The following is a 14,253-nucleotide window of genomic DNA, read 5'->3' on the forward strand; positions in this document are numbered from 1 at the left end:
TCAGTATAGTAGTTTATTGATGTTTGCAGAAATATGTCAGAAAGACCAGAATTAAGTTATCATCAGTTTGGGGTCATCTTTCCAGGCTTTGTCTGAGTATTGTACTAAATCATAGTGCAGTTAGTGAAAGATGCAATATGCATTTTTACACAGAAGATATGGAACTGCCTATAGTTAACTTTTAGTCTTTTACTCATACATTTCTTTATCTACTCATTCTCAGCTGTCAAGATATCATGTATACTAAGCAACGCTCTGAGCCAAAATGTCCAGTTTATGGCAGAAGAGCACTATTTTATTTGTGATACTGCTGTCTTTTGCAGCATATTTAACATGTTTCTTTATTGTTTAGCCTAGTGTGGCAATGACACATTAATTGAGCATGTTGGTATTGGAAATTGTATTGAAAATGTAACACAATTGCAACTACAATGATTGTATTGTTATATTTGATCAGGGATCAGTCACATGTATTAATACTAATAAACATTTATCAATCCAATTTATTTTTTATGCAGAGGTTTTGGTTGTGTGAGCTCTATACAGTAGCAAAAGAGGAAGTTTTCACCAACTCTGGGCAAACAAGCATACAGTTATATAACCTAGGTTACAGGAAATGGATATCTCAAGGGATGTGGGTAATAAACAGAATGCTAGGAAATGCTTTGTCAGTGAACTTGGGTGCCTTTCTCTGTTTAAAGTAATTTTGGTATTTGTATTAGAAGCAGATCACAATATATCACTGTGACGACTACTTTGACTACTGGGGGAAAGGGACAACAGTCACCGTAACTTCTGGTAAGTAATAATCAAAGTATTTCAATATTATTCCAATTTATATTTGATTTAATGTCCACATATTGCACATTTTCCTTCAACTGGGTTGCAATCTACAGCAAACAACTGTAGACGTAGATAGAGATTAGGGCAAATCTTAGAAATATAGTGTATTGTATAGTTTTGATTAGATGATTCAAATTTAAAAATATTTTTGTACTGAAGTACTATTCAAACCAATCACTGTGACTACTACGGCTACTTTGACTACTGGGGTAAAGGGACAACAGTGACTGTTACAACAGGTAAACAAGCTTTATTTTGTTTCCATATTCAGACTGTAATAATTTTGTTATTTAATAGTGGAGTATTTGGACCGAAGTGGTGTCAATCAACGGCATCTTTTAGGTGCTTGTTTTTGTATGTTGCATATGTCAGAATATTACACTGTGTTACGATGCTTTTGACTACTGGGGAAAGGCACAATGGTTACAGTTTCATCAGGTAAGTCATGAGATTTTTTTCCTAATATATGGATTTAAATTTAAAAACATCAATAACATGTTTTTGTAGAAGATTCAATTGTGACATGAGGTACTTCATTGAGATGTACTGAGGTACTATAATAGGTCTAAACAGGGGGACAAGAGCCAACATATGATTTATCTGTTACAATCACTGGAATCGGTTTAAAGTTTGGTGGTAAGAAATTGTGTCATTTCATCTTCCAAACTGGTAAAAGCCTAAGAAAATGTATTTGTAAGATAGTAGAATGCCATCAAAAATGTGGGTCTGTGGGTATAGGTTTTTGTATGCAGTAGATATTAATTTGTTAGACTGTGACTACGCTTTTGACTACTGGGGAAAAGGCACCATGGTCACAGTCTCCTCAGGTATGTAATATTATAATTTATAATTAGAGACGGAAATTCTTATCACATCGATAGATATTTTTTTTTACTTTCAGGTAGTCACAACTGTCGGCTTGTGATAAATCAACTAACAGTAATTTGTCTGTCAAATAATCTGTCCAAAGTGAGAAGTAGAGTTGACTTTATTCAGTTGGAATATAGGTCTATCGGCAGATATAGTATATGTTAGTTTGATTTTAACTTTCAACTTGCCTCATCAAACTGAATGATGTGAGATAATAGGGGTGATAGTTTTTGTGAGCAGTGTGAATTGATTCTCATAACTGTGACTACTGGGCTTTTGACTACTGGGGAAAAGGCACAATGGTAACTGTGTCGTCAGGTAAGAGTTTAAACCATTTGTACCATTTAAAATCTACATTAGGTTTAGGTTGGTTCAGACTGTACAATGTTATGTTTTTATAACAGAGGATAAGTTAGAATTTCTCAGCTTGTCAAGTGTGAGTTAAAATATCCGTTACTCAAATGTAAAGTGTAAAAAGCAAAACAAAAAAAAAGATAAAGAAAAATGTTCTCAGTAGGACAAGATATTATGCAGAAAATTTTAATTTATGGCGATTTTGTTGAAGTGGATATTATATTATAACACCGTTAATTAAATGCAAAGGTATAGACTTGCTGTACCTATACTTACATACTAGCTATTGAGTAGATTTAGCCTTTTTATACTAACCAGTAAGTAGATTTAGCACTGTGCTATGGTGCTTTTGACTACTGGGGCAAGGGAACAGCAGTAACTGTTTCATCAGGTAAGAATACTCAACTTAAATAATCAGTGAATCAGTGAAACAAAAGTAATAGGCTTTCATAATAATTTAATGTCCGTACTGTTCCGTAACTGTCATGGACGCTATTAGCAAAACTGATGGGTGTTTATTTCAATTCAAACCTTCCACCAATTTCAAATATTGTCGGTGGTTATTTTAAGAATACTGTTGAATCTCTGAATTGAATTTACCTACAATATATTGACTGATAACCAAAAACTAGCACAAATAATATAATTGAGGGAGGTTAATATGTTCCTTTCCTCAACTACCCTCCAAATAAATGGGATAGTTTAACATTAAGCTGCAATTGGCTTCTCTTTGCTATCACCGATATTTAAGAGGAATGTCTGTACTATGGCATTTAATTTTTATTTCAATATCTTGATGATACACTTTGTTTCCCTCTCTCAGCCACATCAACTGCCCCCTCATTGTTTCCTCTGGCACAATGTGGTTCTGGGACTGGAGAGATGGTCACTCTCGGCTGCCTCGCCACCGGCTTCACTCCTGCCTCAGTGACCTTCGCATGGGCCGATTCCAATGGAGCTGCCCTGACCGACTTTGTTCAGTACCCTGCAGTTGAGAGAAACAACTTGTATACAGGAGTCAGCCAGATCCATGTCAGGAGAGCAGACTGGGACCAAAGGAAACATTTTACTTGTAATGTGACACATGCAGCAGGAAACAAATATACCTCCATCATAAAAGAAGGTAAGATTCATGTAAACTATTATATGTATTTATTTAATCAAACTAATTTACTTGTTTAGTATATTGGTTTGCAAATCTACGCAGGATAGAAATTTCTGTATTTTTATTCACAGTGATTTCAAGTAAGCTAAATCAGTCCTAATAACATATATATTTTCATTTTTATTCGTAAAGTGTATAACAGTTTTATTTTTCTAAAAAAAAAAAAAAATGGTTGATTATACAAAAATGTACTAACAGCAATATTGAAAACTGGGCTAATGTCGGACAAATTTGGTCAATTGCTATAGAGTAGAATACAGTGACAAATACAGAGCATTTTCATGTAATGTTTTAGATTTTGAAACACTGCAGTGTACCTCACCAAAGAAATTTAATCCCAGAAATGTAATCACTAAATTGGTTTTGTAAATTCTGCTTACAAATGTTAGATGCAGGGACTTTGCCACACCTCAGGGTTTAGTGAATTGATGCCCCTGAGGAACCAAGTGTAATTTTAAGTGATGTCTTAGTTCAGTTATACATGCATGTATTGGACAGAAAAGTGAGCAATAACTGAAGTGTTTTAGAAATAAATAACTAAAATGTTTCCTGACTAGTTCAAAATAGCAGCAAATTAGACACAAAGGACAGCATAATAATTCTAATATATCGTCAGTGTGATTATTACAAAATCACATATCCTTACATATGTATGAATTCTATGAATATTGTACTGTTAAAAATCATAACGTGCTGAGTGAGCAGGTGTACAGTAAGGTGGATTTTTCCAGATTGGAGAGGCTGAAGCTTGCCCATGCAAACTGAGTTGTTGGCTCAGTCAATTTTATTTCCTGCTCATCTATGTCGTCTGCACTCTGCTTATACAGATTATTGCAATATGTTCTGCTTCCTTTCATATACTTTCATAACCCATGTTGTTTCCTTTCCATGTCTGCCTGCACTTTTACTCTATTTCAGTGAACATTCACTATTCAAAAAATGTTCAGTCAAAGGCTGGTTTAAATCTGTTTATGTTAACTTGCCTGTACAGTCAATGTATATGCAGAAGCATCAAAGCTCTACTTTTGACACTTACAGAACATTTGAGTAACAAACCAAGTGCTAATCTGAGGAGTGTACTCCATATGTGCACATGTATGCTAAAGTTGCATAAAGCTGCATGAAGTCACATGAATCTAGTTTTAATCTTCATTGTAACACATTGTCCACCTCTGCTTCTGCATATATATCATTCCCTGCTTCTGCATACATATATTTGTGTATATGTTTGTTTTTCAGTTGTGTATGATCAGCTGCCAACTCTCAAAGTGTTCGTCTCCTCTAATGAGGAGGTGGAGACTGAAAAGATGGCTTCCTGTTTTGCCATTGATTTTGCACCAAAAAATCATGAGATCAAATGGCTGAGAAATGGAGAGGAAATCAACGACAAAACATCTAAGATCATCAACACACCTTCTTTTGAAAGTGGAAAGACTGACAACGGAACTACTTTGTTCAGTGCAGCAAGCTATCTCAAGGTAGATGAGAGTGCTTTGCCTGTTGTGGAGACTTCTATATTTACATGTGTGTTTAAGCAAGGTGACAAAAATGTGACCGAAACTGTGATCAGCGTCTCTGAATGTGAGTAAAATATATATTTTTTTGTAACTGCAATTACAATTCCAATGGTTTTACAGCTATGACAGTTTAGTAAACGCTCATTAATTCCTCTGTCAACAGGTCTGCCAGGTCAAGTTGACCCAATAGAAAAGATAGAGATCTTACCCCTCTCACTAGAGGAGATGTTTGTCAACAAAAAAGCAGAACTTGTATGTCAAGTTTTTGCAAAAAGTGGAGCCATTGATTCTGTTAAGTGGGAGGACCAAGACGGACACAAGATACTTGAGAACAAGAACAAGACTAAAATCTCTGCAGATAGGAGACACTTCAGCATTGTAGCTGATGTCACGTATGAGGAGTGGAGGAAGGGGATACGATACTACTGTGTTGTTGAGCATCCTGATTTGTTCCAACCAAAGAAGGTGCTCTTTGAAAGGAAGAACGGTAAGCAAATTTTCTTTGTGCAAGTCTGTTTGAGTGCCTTTGACAAATTTCCATCCATGTGATCATTCAAGTTTATGAGATGTCTTTATGAATGTATTTTATAGAAGAAATGCAGAATAAGAGGTGTTCTTATCTGTGGCAAGAGGGCCTAATTGTTCTCTCATGCTTGCAGGAGGAGCGCCTAAGCGTCCGTCAGTTTTTCTGCTGCCGCCAGTAGAACAAACTAGTAACGATACGGTGACCCTGACTTGCTATGTGAAAGACTTCTACCCCAAGGAGGTTGTGGTGTCTTGGCTTGTTGATGATATGGCAGTAGATTCCAAAATGTATGCGTTCAGTACCACAAACCATATAGAAAATAATGGATTGTACTCTCTTTATGGCCAGCTAACGTTCAGCCATGACCAGTGGAAAAGCAATGAAGCCGTGTATAGCTGTGTAGTTTACCATGAGTCTATGATGGACACAACTCGAGTCATTGTCAGGTCCCTGGTGGAGAGAACATGTGACAAACCCAACATGGTCAACCTCAACATGAACATCCCAAGTTGCAAGGCCTAGTAGATGTTGTGTTGTGTCGCTGTGTCTTATGCCCTGTTTGTTATGTTTGTTGCTTGTGATATGACATGCTGTTTGTCTTTTAAATGCAGATTCAAAATCAAAATAAAAAATGTCCTTCATAACTCTGTTGATGCAGTTGATATCCCTATTTAACGATCATTGAGTGCCACATGTTCAATTGAAATACAAGTTTAAAAAAGGTTAACTGTCACAGTACCATAGGACAAAAAGTTGGGCATTCCAGACTGTGGTAACACAAGGTTGTAGATATCATTATATTTATGATTGAAAGTATAGTGATGACAATGTAACATTTTTTCGACAGCAAAATGTCATTCACTTCAAAACAAACCACACAGATCACTGACTGTAAGAATACAAAATGCCCAAAAAATATCAACAAATCATATTTGTTCATTTCTATGTGTAGTCGGTGCATTAATTGTTCCTGTGCCTTGTCTTTGTGTGCTTGTGTTCAATCTACTGGGTCTTGTCCTTCCCACAAAAGAGTCTGTTTAAGATCTAACTCAGCTGCTGTGATCTCTCAAATTATCATTGCACATTAAGGATTTACTATACCAATTCACAAGCCAAGCCACATGCATGCCACAGCATAACATGGGGTCTTTCAAAAGCAATTCAGGATCATTGTAACGGCTAGTGTTGCCACCATTTTACAAAAGATGAGCTTAATATCAAAAAGGATTTAATTAGTAATAATAATAATAATATCCAATACTATACCCAATAGATGAGAATTGTGCCAATGAATATCTAGAGGTAAAGCTGTCTAGCCACTTCTTACCATAAAATATTGATTGAAGGATTCATTCAGAATAGTCATTGATACTTATAAAGGGTGTTGTGTCTTTTGTAAGCCTGAGTGTTATTCTCAATGACTGCCAGGTGCATAGAAGAACACAGCAGAAAAACACCCACACACCATTTTAAGCTGCATGTCAAGGTCTCAGACCAAAACATGTTGTGTTTAATCATTTAATTATTTAATTTCAAAGGAAAGACAGTTTGTGGGCATACACAGTGTGTCAGAAGCAACTACCAAGTATCAAGCTTCTACCAAAGCTGTTTCCATAGCATCACAAGATCACTCTCATACCAAAACTGTCAAAACTGAGAACCATAGGTGTGACTGCCAATGTAACACCACTTTCATCTCTATATGCAGTTTGTGAGTGTGAGGTTCCGTTTCTGACTGACAACAAATGTGGTGATGCCACAGAGACAGACAACGATAGCACGGACAACACAGCCCCTACCTTCATCATCCTCTTCCTCATCACTCTGCTGTACAGCATTGGAACCACTGCTATCAAGGTAGTAATGGTTTTAAAAGTTAGGGTTCCATGCAGCATAGCTATAATGTGTTTCATTTTAATTTAACTCTGTATACTCCAAAACAATTAGACTGGATAACTGGATAAAGAAAAGCTTTGTTAATTATTATTCAAACAACAATGATGTTAGACAATGATGACCATAAGGCCATTAAAGGGTAGCTGCAATAGAAGTAATATCAGTCACTTTACTTCAATTGTTGGTTATAAAACATCCTATGCTCATCATGAGGATGTTATAATTCCATCATAACTGCATCAGAACATGTCATTATGCCTTATGAATATAGTTTGACTCACAGAACTTGAACGGATAGAAAGGACACTTCCATCATGGTCATCATGGTATCATGATGATCATAATGTTCTTTGGTCATCTAACATGGCTTCCATGGAATTTTGATAATGTTGTCATGTAAATGAGCATTGTCCCATGTGTGGACAGAACATAAGACTCAGAAGGTTAGAATGTTCATCATTATTGCCACTGGAATGTTAATCCAAATAATTTTGGCTTTCTGAGTCTCATGCACCAAATAAACGACGACTTTCATGACATTATCAAACATGCTATGGCAGACATTTTAAGTGCATAATGTCTGTGTGTACATGTGCCGGCCAAATGGCCATCCAGGAGTGTAGACTTGAATGGGAATGACCATTCCATACATTCAAATTCTGTGGTTTGACTTGGTTATGTGACTGTTATAAGTAATGTATTTACCACTGACACCTACCACTAAATGGGCCTACACTGACACCACCGCAATCTTTTTCACATCTTAGAGATTTGTGACACAACTGCATTATATATTATATGCATTTCTTTGGTATCATTCAAAATATTTTTTTTTTTCCTCTGGTAATTGAGCTAATATAATTTCTCAAATCAACACAGCAAATGTTGGAACTATTGAAACCTGATCCAAAACTTTGTCTTTTACAGTATATTATATCATGCAACAATTATTTTACATCTCATTGAAAAATGAATAATGATGTAGTTGATTTCTCTTTACTTTCGATGATGTGATGTTTCCATTACCAAACTTATAAGAATTCCACAGCTCATAATACATTTGATGTCTTACAAACAAAATAATTATATATCGGTTTCAGTGGTAAATACATTGCTTATAACTCATAATCTGGTCCTACCAAATTAATAATGAATTATAGTGTATTATGACATTTTCTGATGCCATTGTGATGTAATGTTAATGCATTTATGAGGTGATGATATGTTGCAAAAAATAAATATAGAGGTGCCAGTAGTAAATATATTACTTAATATGTACCTCATTCCCACCACTTACCAGATTCATGATTTATTATAGTATATTATGACATTTTCTATGCAGTTGTGATGTAATTGTAATGTGCTTATGATGCACATATGACTAATACTGCATTATAACCAACAATTTAAGAAATGTATTAATGAAATGTCATAAGTAGTAGTAGTGATTTGATTGTTTTTGACAATAATAATAGTGCTGATACATGTTTTTTTCTGTTTTTCTTCTTTTCAGGTCAAATGAAAAAAACTGATGAACTGTCTGTTTAAAAACATATTCTCATATTTTCACATATTAATTCTTACTGTATTCATAGTGTCCTTTAACTATTCACTGTTGCATTTTTTCTAATTTTAATTATATAGAGTTATGTCCTTGTTGAAAATAAACATTTAACTGAAAATAACCATTAAGCAATTGTGTTTGATCTGTAAACTTGTTTCTCTCTTCCACTAGTGAGATAATTATTTTATTTGTATTTTATTTTTTATATATTTAATTGTTTCCAGTTTTACTTTTAAATGATCTATAAATATCACTCAACAGTACATCATTTTTTTTTTTATTTTTTTTTTAATGTTTCATTTTTGTTTGGATATTTGTCTGCTTCAGTTTTGTTCATCAGCTCTCCAGCACCTGGAATCAACAGACCATGTTCAAGTCAATATGCAAATACAAAGATATTACAATGTGGTGGTAATAATAGACCAGAGAACTAAAACTTTGAGAAGTCATGTAACAAAATCGGGTAGATAACCTGTATGTAAACAGTTGTGAGATATTTAAATTGTCAGTATATTTCCCTTACTGGCATGACCAGACTTCACACCTGGTGTCTGTGATGCACCGTTGCTCACTGTCATGTTTCACTTCTGTTTTTCGGGTGCTTTTTTGGGACCTGGGTGTTACTCAATGCTTCCGCTTGCTGCCTGCCCTGATCGCTCTGCCCTGTCCTGCTGCAACATCTGTGCAACAGACCTCCAGCTCCATCTCCACCTGACTTTAAGCACCAGCCAGTGTAAAAGTATTCTGCCATCTAGCCTAAGTACAAGGATATTACACTTAGGATTGAGACTGTAGAGATGGTTAGTTGACCAAAATCTAAAGGTATGTATAACTTGCTTAGAGCTCAAAATCAGCTCAGGATTTTGAAAATGTACACAATCCATCAAACGTTTAGACTGAACTAACTGTTAAAAAAATAAACTGTGCTCTGTCTCAGTCCAGCGGGTTGTACCTCCAAACATCACGCTCTACCCTGTCTGGGAAGGCGAGTTTGGGGCCTCACCAGTCAGACTCATCTGCACCCTAAGTGGCTTTTTTCCAGACCAGCTGAGTGTGGAGTGGCAAATGGACAACAAGGCTCTAAACACCGTGCCAATCCAAAAGAAGCTGCAAAGTGTGGAGGGAGTGGAGAAAACCTTCACTCTGAGCAGTCAGATTGAGCTGGATATGGATAAGTGGGTGAAGGGCTCAAATGTTACATGCAAGTCCAGCCACAACAAAGTTGAAATCACAAGATCAATCAGTATTTGTGCAAGTAAGTGTGGCTTCCTTTGTCTAACAACACACTATGAAATTGCTGCATCACCTACACACATATATTCATAATGCAATTTGTCTTTGGTCTTTGTATAAAGGCAAAATGAAAAGCAAATTGATTAGTGATGTTTCTCTGTGGTTTCTGATAGAATGTGTTCAACATATTAAGTTGCTCTGTATTTAGCAACAAAACTTACACTGTGAAAAAGAAAGGAAGTCAACAGCGAAATACTATTACATTGACGAGTTTGTCCAACACTTGTTAGTTGTTATTTTGTAATCTTTGTTTTTATAGATTAACATGTTTTGTCCAAACACTTTTTCTGGCAGTTAATTCAAGATCGCCTCCTTCCATTCTTCTGGAGATCCCCAGCTTCAAGACAGTAATGATGGCAGAGTCTAAGGTCACAGCAACATGTTTCATCCGCACTGTCTATGATGCCAAGGTGACCTGGCTGATGGATAAGCAAGTACCAAACAGTGACAGCGTGAACCTGGTCAGAAACACAACTCATATCATCAGCAACCTAACAGTTCCTCCAAGTGACTGGAGGAAAATCAACCACATAACATGTAGAGCTGAACAACGCTGCTTCTCATCCACTGAGGAGACTGTGAGTGTTACAGGTAAGAGAGATATACAAAATGAAAATCAGGTGTCATGTGACAATTGAAGACCTGAAAACAAAAAGAAATGCTGCATCATTTCCTGTGTGTGTCGTCCAGGGCCTGCAGCTGCAGCTCCATCAGTGCTGATCAGGAGATCTCTCCCAGATTTGCTGAAGGGAGAGAGTGCTGTGCTGGAGTGTGACATCACACAACTCTCCTCCAGTGACCTCTATGTCACATTTCAGGCCAACAATGAAGACATCTCTGACAAACAGTATGTTGAACTTCCTGAAGCCCAAGGCCTCCAATCAATCACTAGACGCTTCTCTGTCCCTTCAACTCACTGGAATAAAGACAACACTTTCACCTGCAAAGTGAACCAAGGCTTCTCCAACAGTTGGCAGTCAAACTCAACTGGGAATATTTTTGGTGGGTGGCCAAGTGTTCTTCTCTCCCTCAATAACATTTAGTCTGTTGTTAATTCCCTTTTTATCACTCTGTTTTAGTTATGATTTAACCATATATGTTATTTTCTGGTTGGATATTTAGGCGACCCATCAGTGGAGCTCCTTCTTGCTCCCAGTGAAGAATCAGGACCACAGAAACTCTTATGCTCTGGATTGGGCGTCAACCCTCAAATTAAATGGCTTTCTGGGTCTCAGCATAGATCTGCATCAACTAATGACATCAGGATGGGTGCAGATGGACGTGTGGCAGTAACCAGTCACCTGAACGTCCCTCAAACAGAGTGGAAAACCGGGGAGGTCTTTACTTGTGAAGTGTCTGACAAGTCTATACACAAACCAGTCACAAAAGACATCAGCCTCTGTTCAGGTAAAATGAAAACATAACGAGAGTAACAACCTAAACCAACTGCGAAATAAGAAAAAAATTCCCTCACTTTTCCAAGTCAAACAGGTTATTCAGATTTAACTGAAAGTTTAATGTCAAATATGGACATAATATATTGTAACAAACATATTTAGTAAATGTGAGTAAAATAATTTATTCAGGATTGTCTCTTCTTCATAATTTAAGACTTTATTTTTCCTTGTATTTTCCACTGTCAGTTCATCCAAGATCGCCTCCTTCCATTCTTCTGGAGATCCCCAGCTTCAAGACAGTAATGATGGCAGAGTCTAAGGTCACAGCAACATGTTTCGTCCGCACTGTCTATGCCAAGGTGACGTGGCTGATGGATAAGCAAGTACCAAACAGTGATAGCGTGAACCTGGTCAGAAACACAACTCATATCATCAGCAACCTAACAGTTCCTCTAAGTGACTGGAGGAAAATCAACCACATAACATGTAGAGCTGAACATCGCTGCTTCTCATCCACTGAGGAGACAGTGGGTGTTACAGGTAAGAGAGATATACAAAATGAAAATCAGGTGTCATGTGACAATTGAAGACCTGAAAACAAAAAGAAATGCTGCATCATTTCCTGTGTGTGTCGTCCAGGGCCTGCAGCTGCAGATCCATCAGTGCTGATCAGGAGATCTCTCCCAGATTTGCTGAAGGGAGAGAGTGCTGTGCTGGAGTGCGACATCACACAACTCTCCTCCAGTGACCTCTATGTCACATTTCAGGCCAACAATGATGACATCTCTGACAAACAGTATGTTGAACTTCCTGAAGCCCAAGGCCTCCAATCAATCACTAGACGCTTCTCTGTCCCTTCAACTCACTGGAATAAAAACAACACTTTCACCTGCAAAGTGAACCAAGGCTTCTCCAACAGTTGGCAGTCAAACTCAACTGGGTATTTTTTTGGTGGGTGGCCAACTGTTCTTCTCTCCCTCAATAACATTTAGTCTGTTGTTAATTCCCTTTTTATCACTCTGTTGTAGTTATGATTTAACCATATATGTTATTTTCTGGTTGGATATTTAGGCGACCCATCAGTGGAGCTCCTTCTTGCTCCCAGTGAAGAATCAGGACCACAGAAACTCTTATGCTCTGGATTGGGCGTCAACCCTCAAATTAAATGGCTTTCTGGGTCTCAGCATAGATCTGCATCAACTAATGACATCAGGATGGGTGCAGATGGACGTGTGGCAGTAACCAGTCACCTGAACGTCCCTCAAACAGAGTGGAAAACCGGGGAGGTCTTTACTTGTGAAGTGTCTGACAAGTCTATACACAAACCAGTCACAAAAGACATCAGCCTCTGTTCAGGTAAAATGAAAACATAACGAGAGTAACAACCTAAACCAACTGCGAAATAAGAAAAAAATTCCCTCACTTTTCCAAGTCAAACAGGTTATTCAGATTTAACTGAAAGTTTAATGTCAAATATGGACATAATATATTGTAACAAACATATTTAGTAAATGTGAGTAAAATAATTTATTCAGGATTGTCTCTTCTTCATAATTTAAGACTTTATTTTTCCTTGTATTTTCCACTGTCAGTTCATCCAAGATCGCCTCCTTCCATTCTTCTGGAGATCCCCAGCTTCAAGACAGTAATGATGGCAGAGTCTAAGGTCACAGCAACATGTTTCGTCCGCACTGTCTATGCCAAGGTGACGTGGCTGATGGATAAGCAAGTACCAAACAGTGATAGCGTGAACCTGGTCAGAAACACAACTCATATCATCAGCAACCTAACAGTTCCTCTAAGTGACTGGAGGAAAATCAACCACATAACATGTAGAGCTGAACATCGCTGCTTCTCATCCACTGAGGAGACAGTGGGTGTTACAGGTAAGAGAGATATACAAAATGAAAATCAGGTGTCATGTGACAATTGAAGACCTGAAAACAAAAAGAAATGCTGCATCATTTCCTGTGTGTGTCGTCCAGGGCCTGCAGCTGCAGATCCATCAGTGCTGATCAGGAGATCTCTCCCAGATTTGCTGAAGGGAGAGAGTGCTGTGCTGGAGTGCGACATCACACAACTCTCCTCCAGTGACCTCTATGTCACATTTCAGGCCAACAATGATGACATCTCTGACAAACAGTATGTTGAACTTCCTGAAGCCCAAGGCCTCCAATCAATCACTAGACGCTTCTCTGTCCCTTCAACTCACTGGAATAAAAACAACACTTTCACCTGCAAAGTGAACCAAGGCTTCTCCAACAGTTGGCAGTCAAACTCAACTGGGTATTTTTTTGGTGGGTGGCCAACTGTTCTTCTCTCCCTCAATAACATTTAGTCTGTTGTTAATTCCCTTTTTATCACTCTGTTGTAGTTATGATTTAACCATATATGTTATTTTCTGGTTGGATATTTAGGCGACCCATCAGTGGAGCTCCTTCTTGCTCCCAGTGAAGAATCAGGACCACAGAAACTCTTATGCTCTGGATTGGGCGTCAACCCTCAAATTAAATGGCTTTCTGGGTCTCAGCATAGACCTGCATCAACTAATGACATCAGGATGGGTGCAGATGGACGTGTGGCAGTGACCAGTCACCTGAACATCAATCAAAAAGAGTGGAAAACCGGGGAGGTCTTTACTTGTGAAGTGTCTGACAAGTCTATACACAAACCAGTCAGAAAGAACATCAGCCTTTGCTCAGGTAAAATTAAACAAAAAGGAAAGAAACAATTTCCCCCACCTGCAAAATAAGAAAATGATTTAACATTTTACGCAATTTATGAAACATCCATTAATAACATGCGACCATATTTTACTAATAGTCCTT

The 14,253-nt window shown here is 37.5% G+C and overlaps 1 protein-coding gene and 1 gene segment (V, D, J or C); both read left to right on the forward strand.

The window, feature by feature from the left end:
• Nucleotides 1-14,253, forward strand: part of LOC139639667 (uncharacterized) — a 184,954-nt gene that overhangs the window by 59,566 nt on the left and 111,135 nt on the right. The window contains exons 4-12 of the mRNA XM_071513817.1: nucleotides 1,625-1,670; nucleotides 2,891-3,190; nucleotides 9,673-9,990; nucleotides 10,323-10,619; nucleotides 10,719-11,030; nucleotides 11,151-11,435; nucleotides 11,672-11,965; nucleotides 12,065-12,376; nucleotides 13,843-14,127. Of these exons, the coding sequence (XP_071369918.1) occupies nucleotides 1,625-1,670; nucleotides 2,891-3,190; nucleotides 9,673-9,990; nucleotides 10,323-10,619; nucleotides 10,719-11,030; nucleotides 11,151-11,435; nucleotides 11,672-11,965; nucleotides 12,065-12,376; nucleotides 13,843-14,127 (2,449 nt within the window). The remainder of the gene's footprint in view (nucleotides 1-1,624; nucleotides 1,671-2,890; nucleotides 3,191-9,672; nucleotides 9,991-10,322; nucleotides 10,620-10,718; nucleotides 11,031-11,150; nucleotides 11,436-11,671; nucleotides 11,966-12,064; nucleotides 12,377-13,842; nucleotides 14,128-14,253) is intronic.
• Nucleotides 4,348-5,923, forward strand: LOC139639670 (Ig mu chain C region-like). The segment is given in 3 exon segments: nucleotides 4,348-4,813; nucleotides 4,913-5,236; nucleotides 5,409-5,923. Coding segments are annotated over 3 exon segments (1,164 nt in total).

This window comes from Centroberyx affinis, unplaced genomic scaffold (genome assembly GCF_046629955.1).
Source record: "Centroberyx affinis isolate AG114_WGS23_722 - 3 ecotype Tasmania unplaced genomic scaffold, CSIRO-AGI_Caff_v1 ptg007549l_1, whole genome shotgun sequence".
In the NCBI taxonomy this organism is placed as follows: domain Eukaryota; kingdom Metazoa; phylum Chordata; class Actinopteri; order Beryciformes; family Berycidae; genus Centroberyx; species Centroberyx affinis.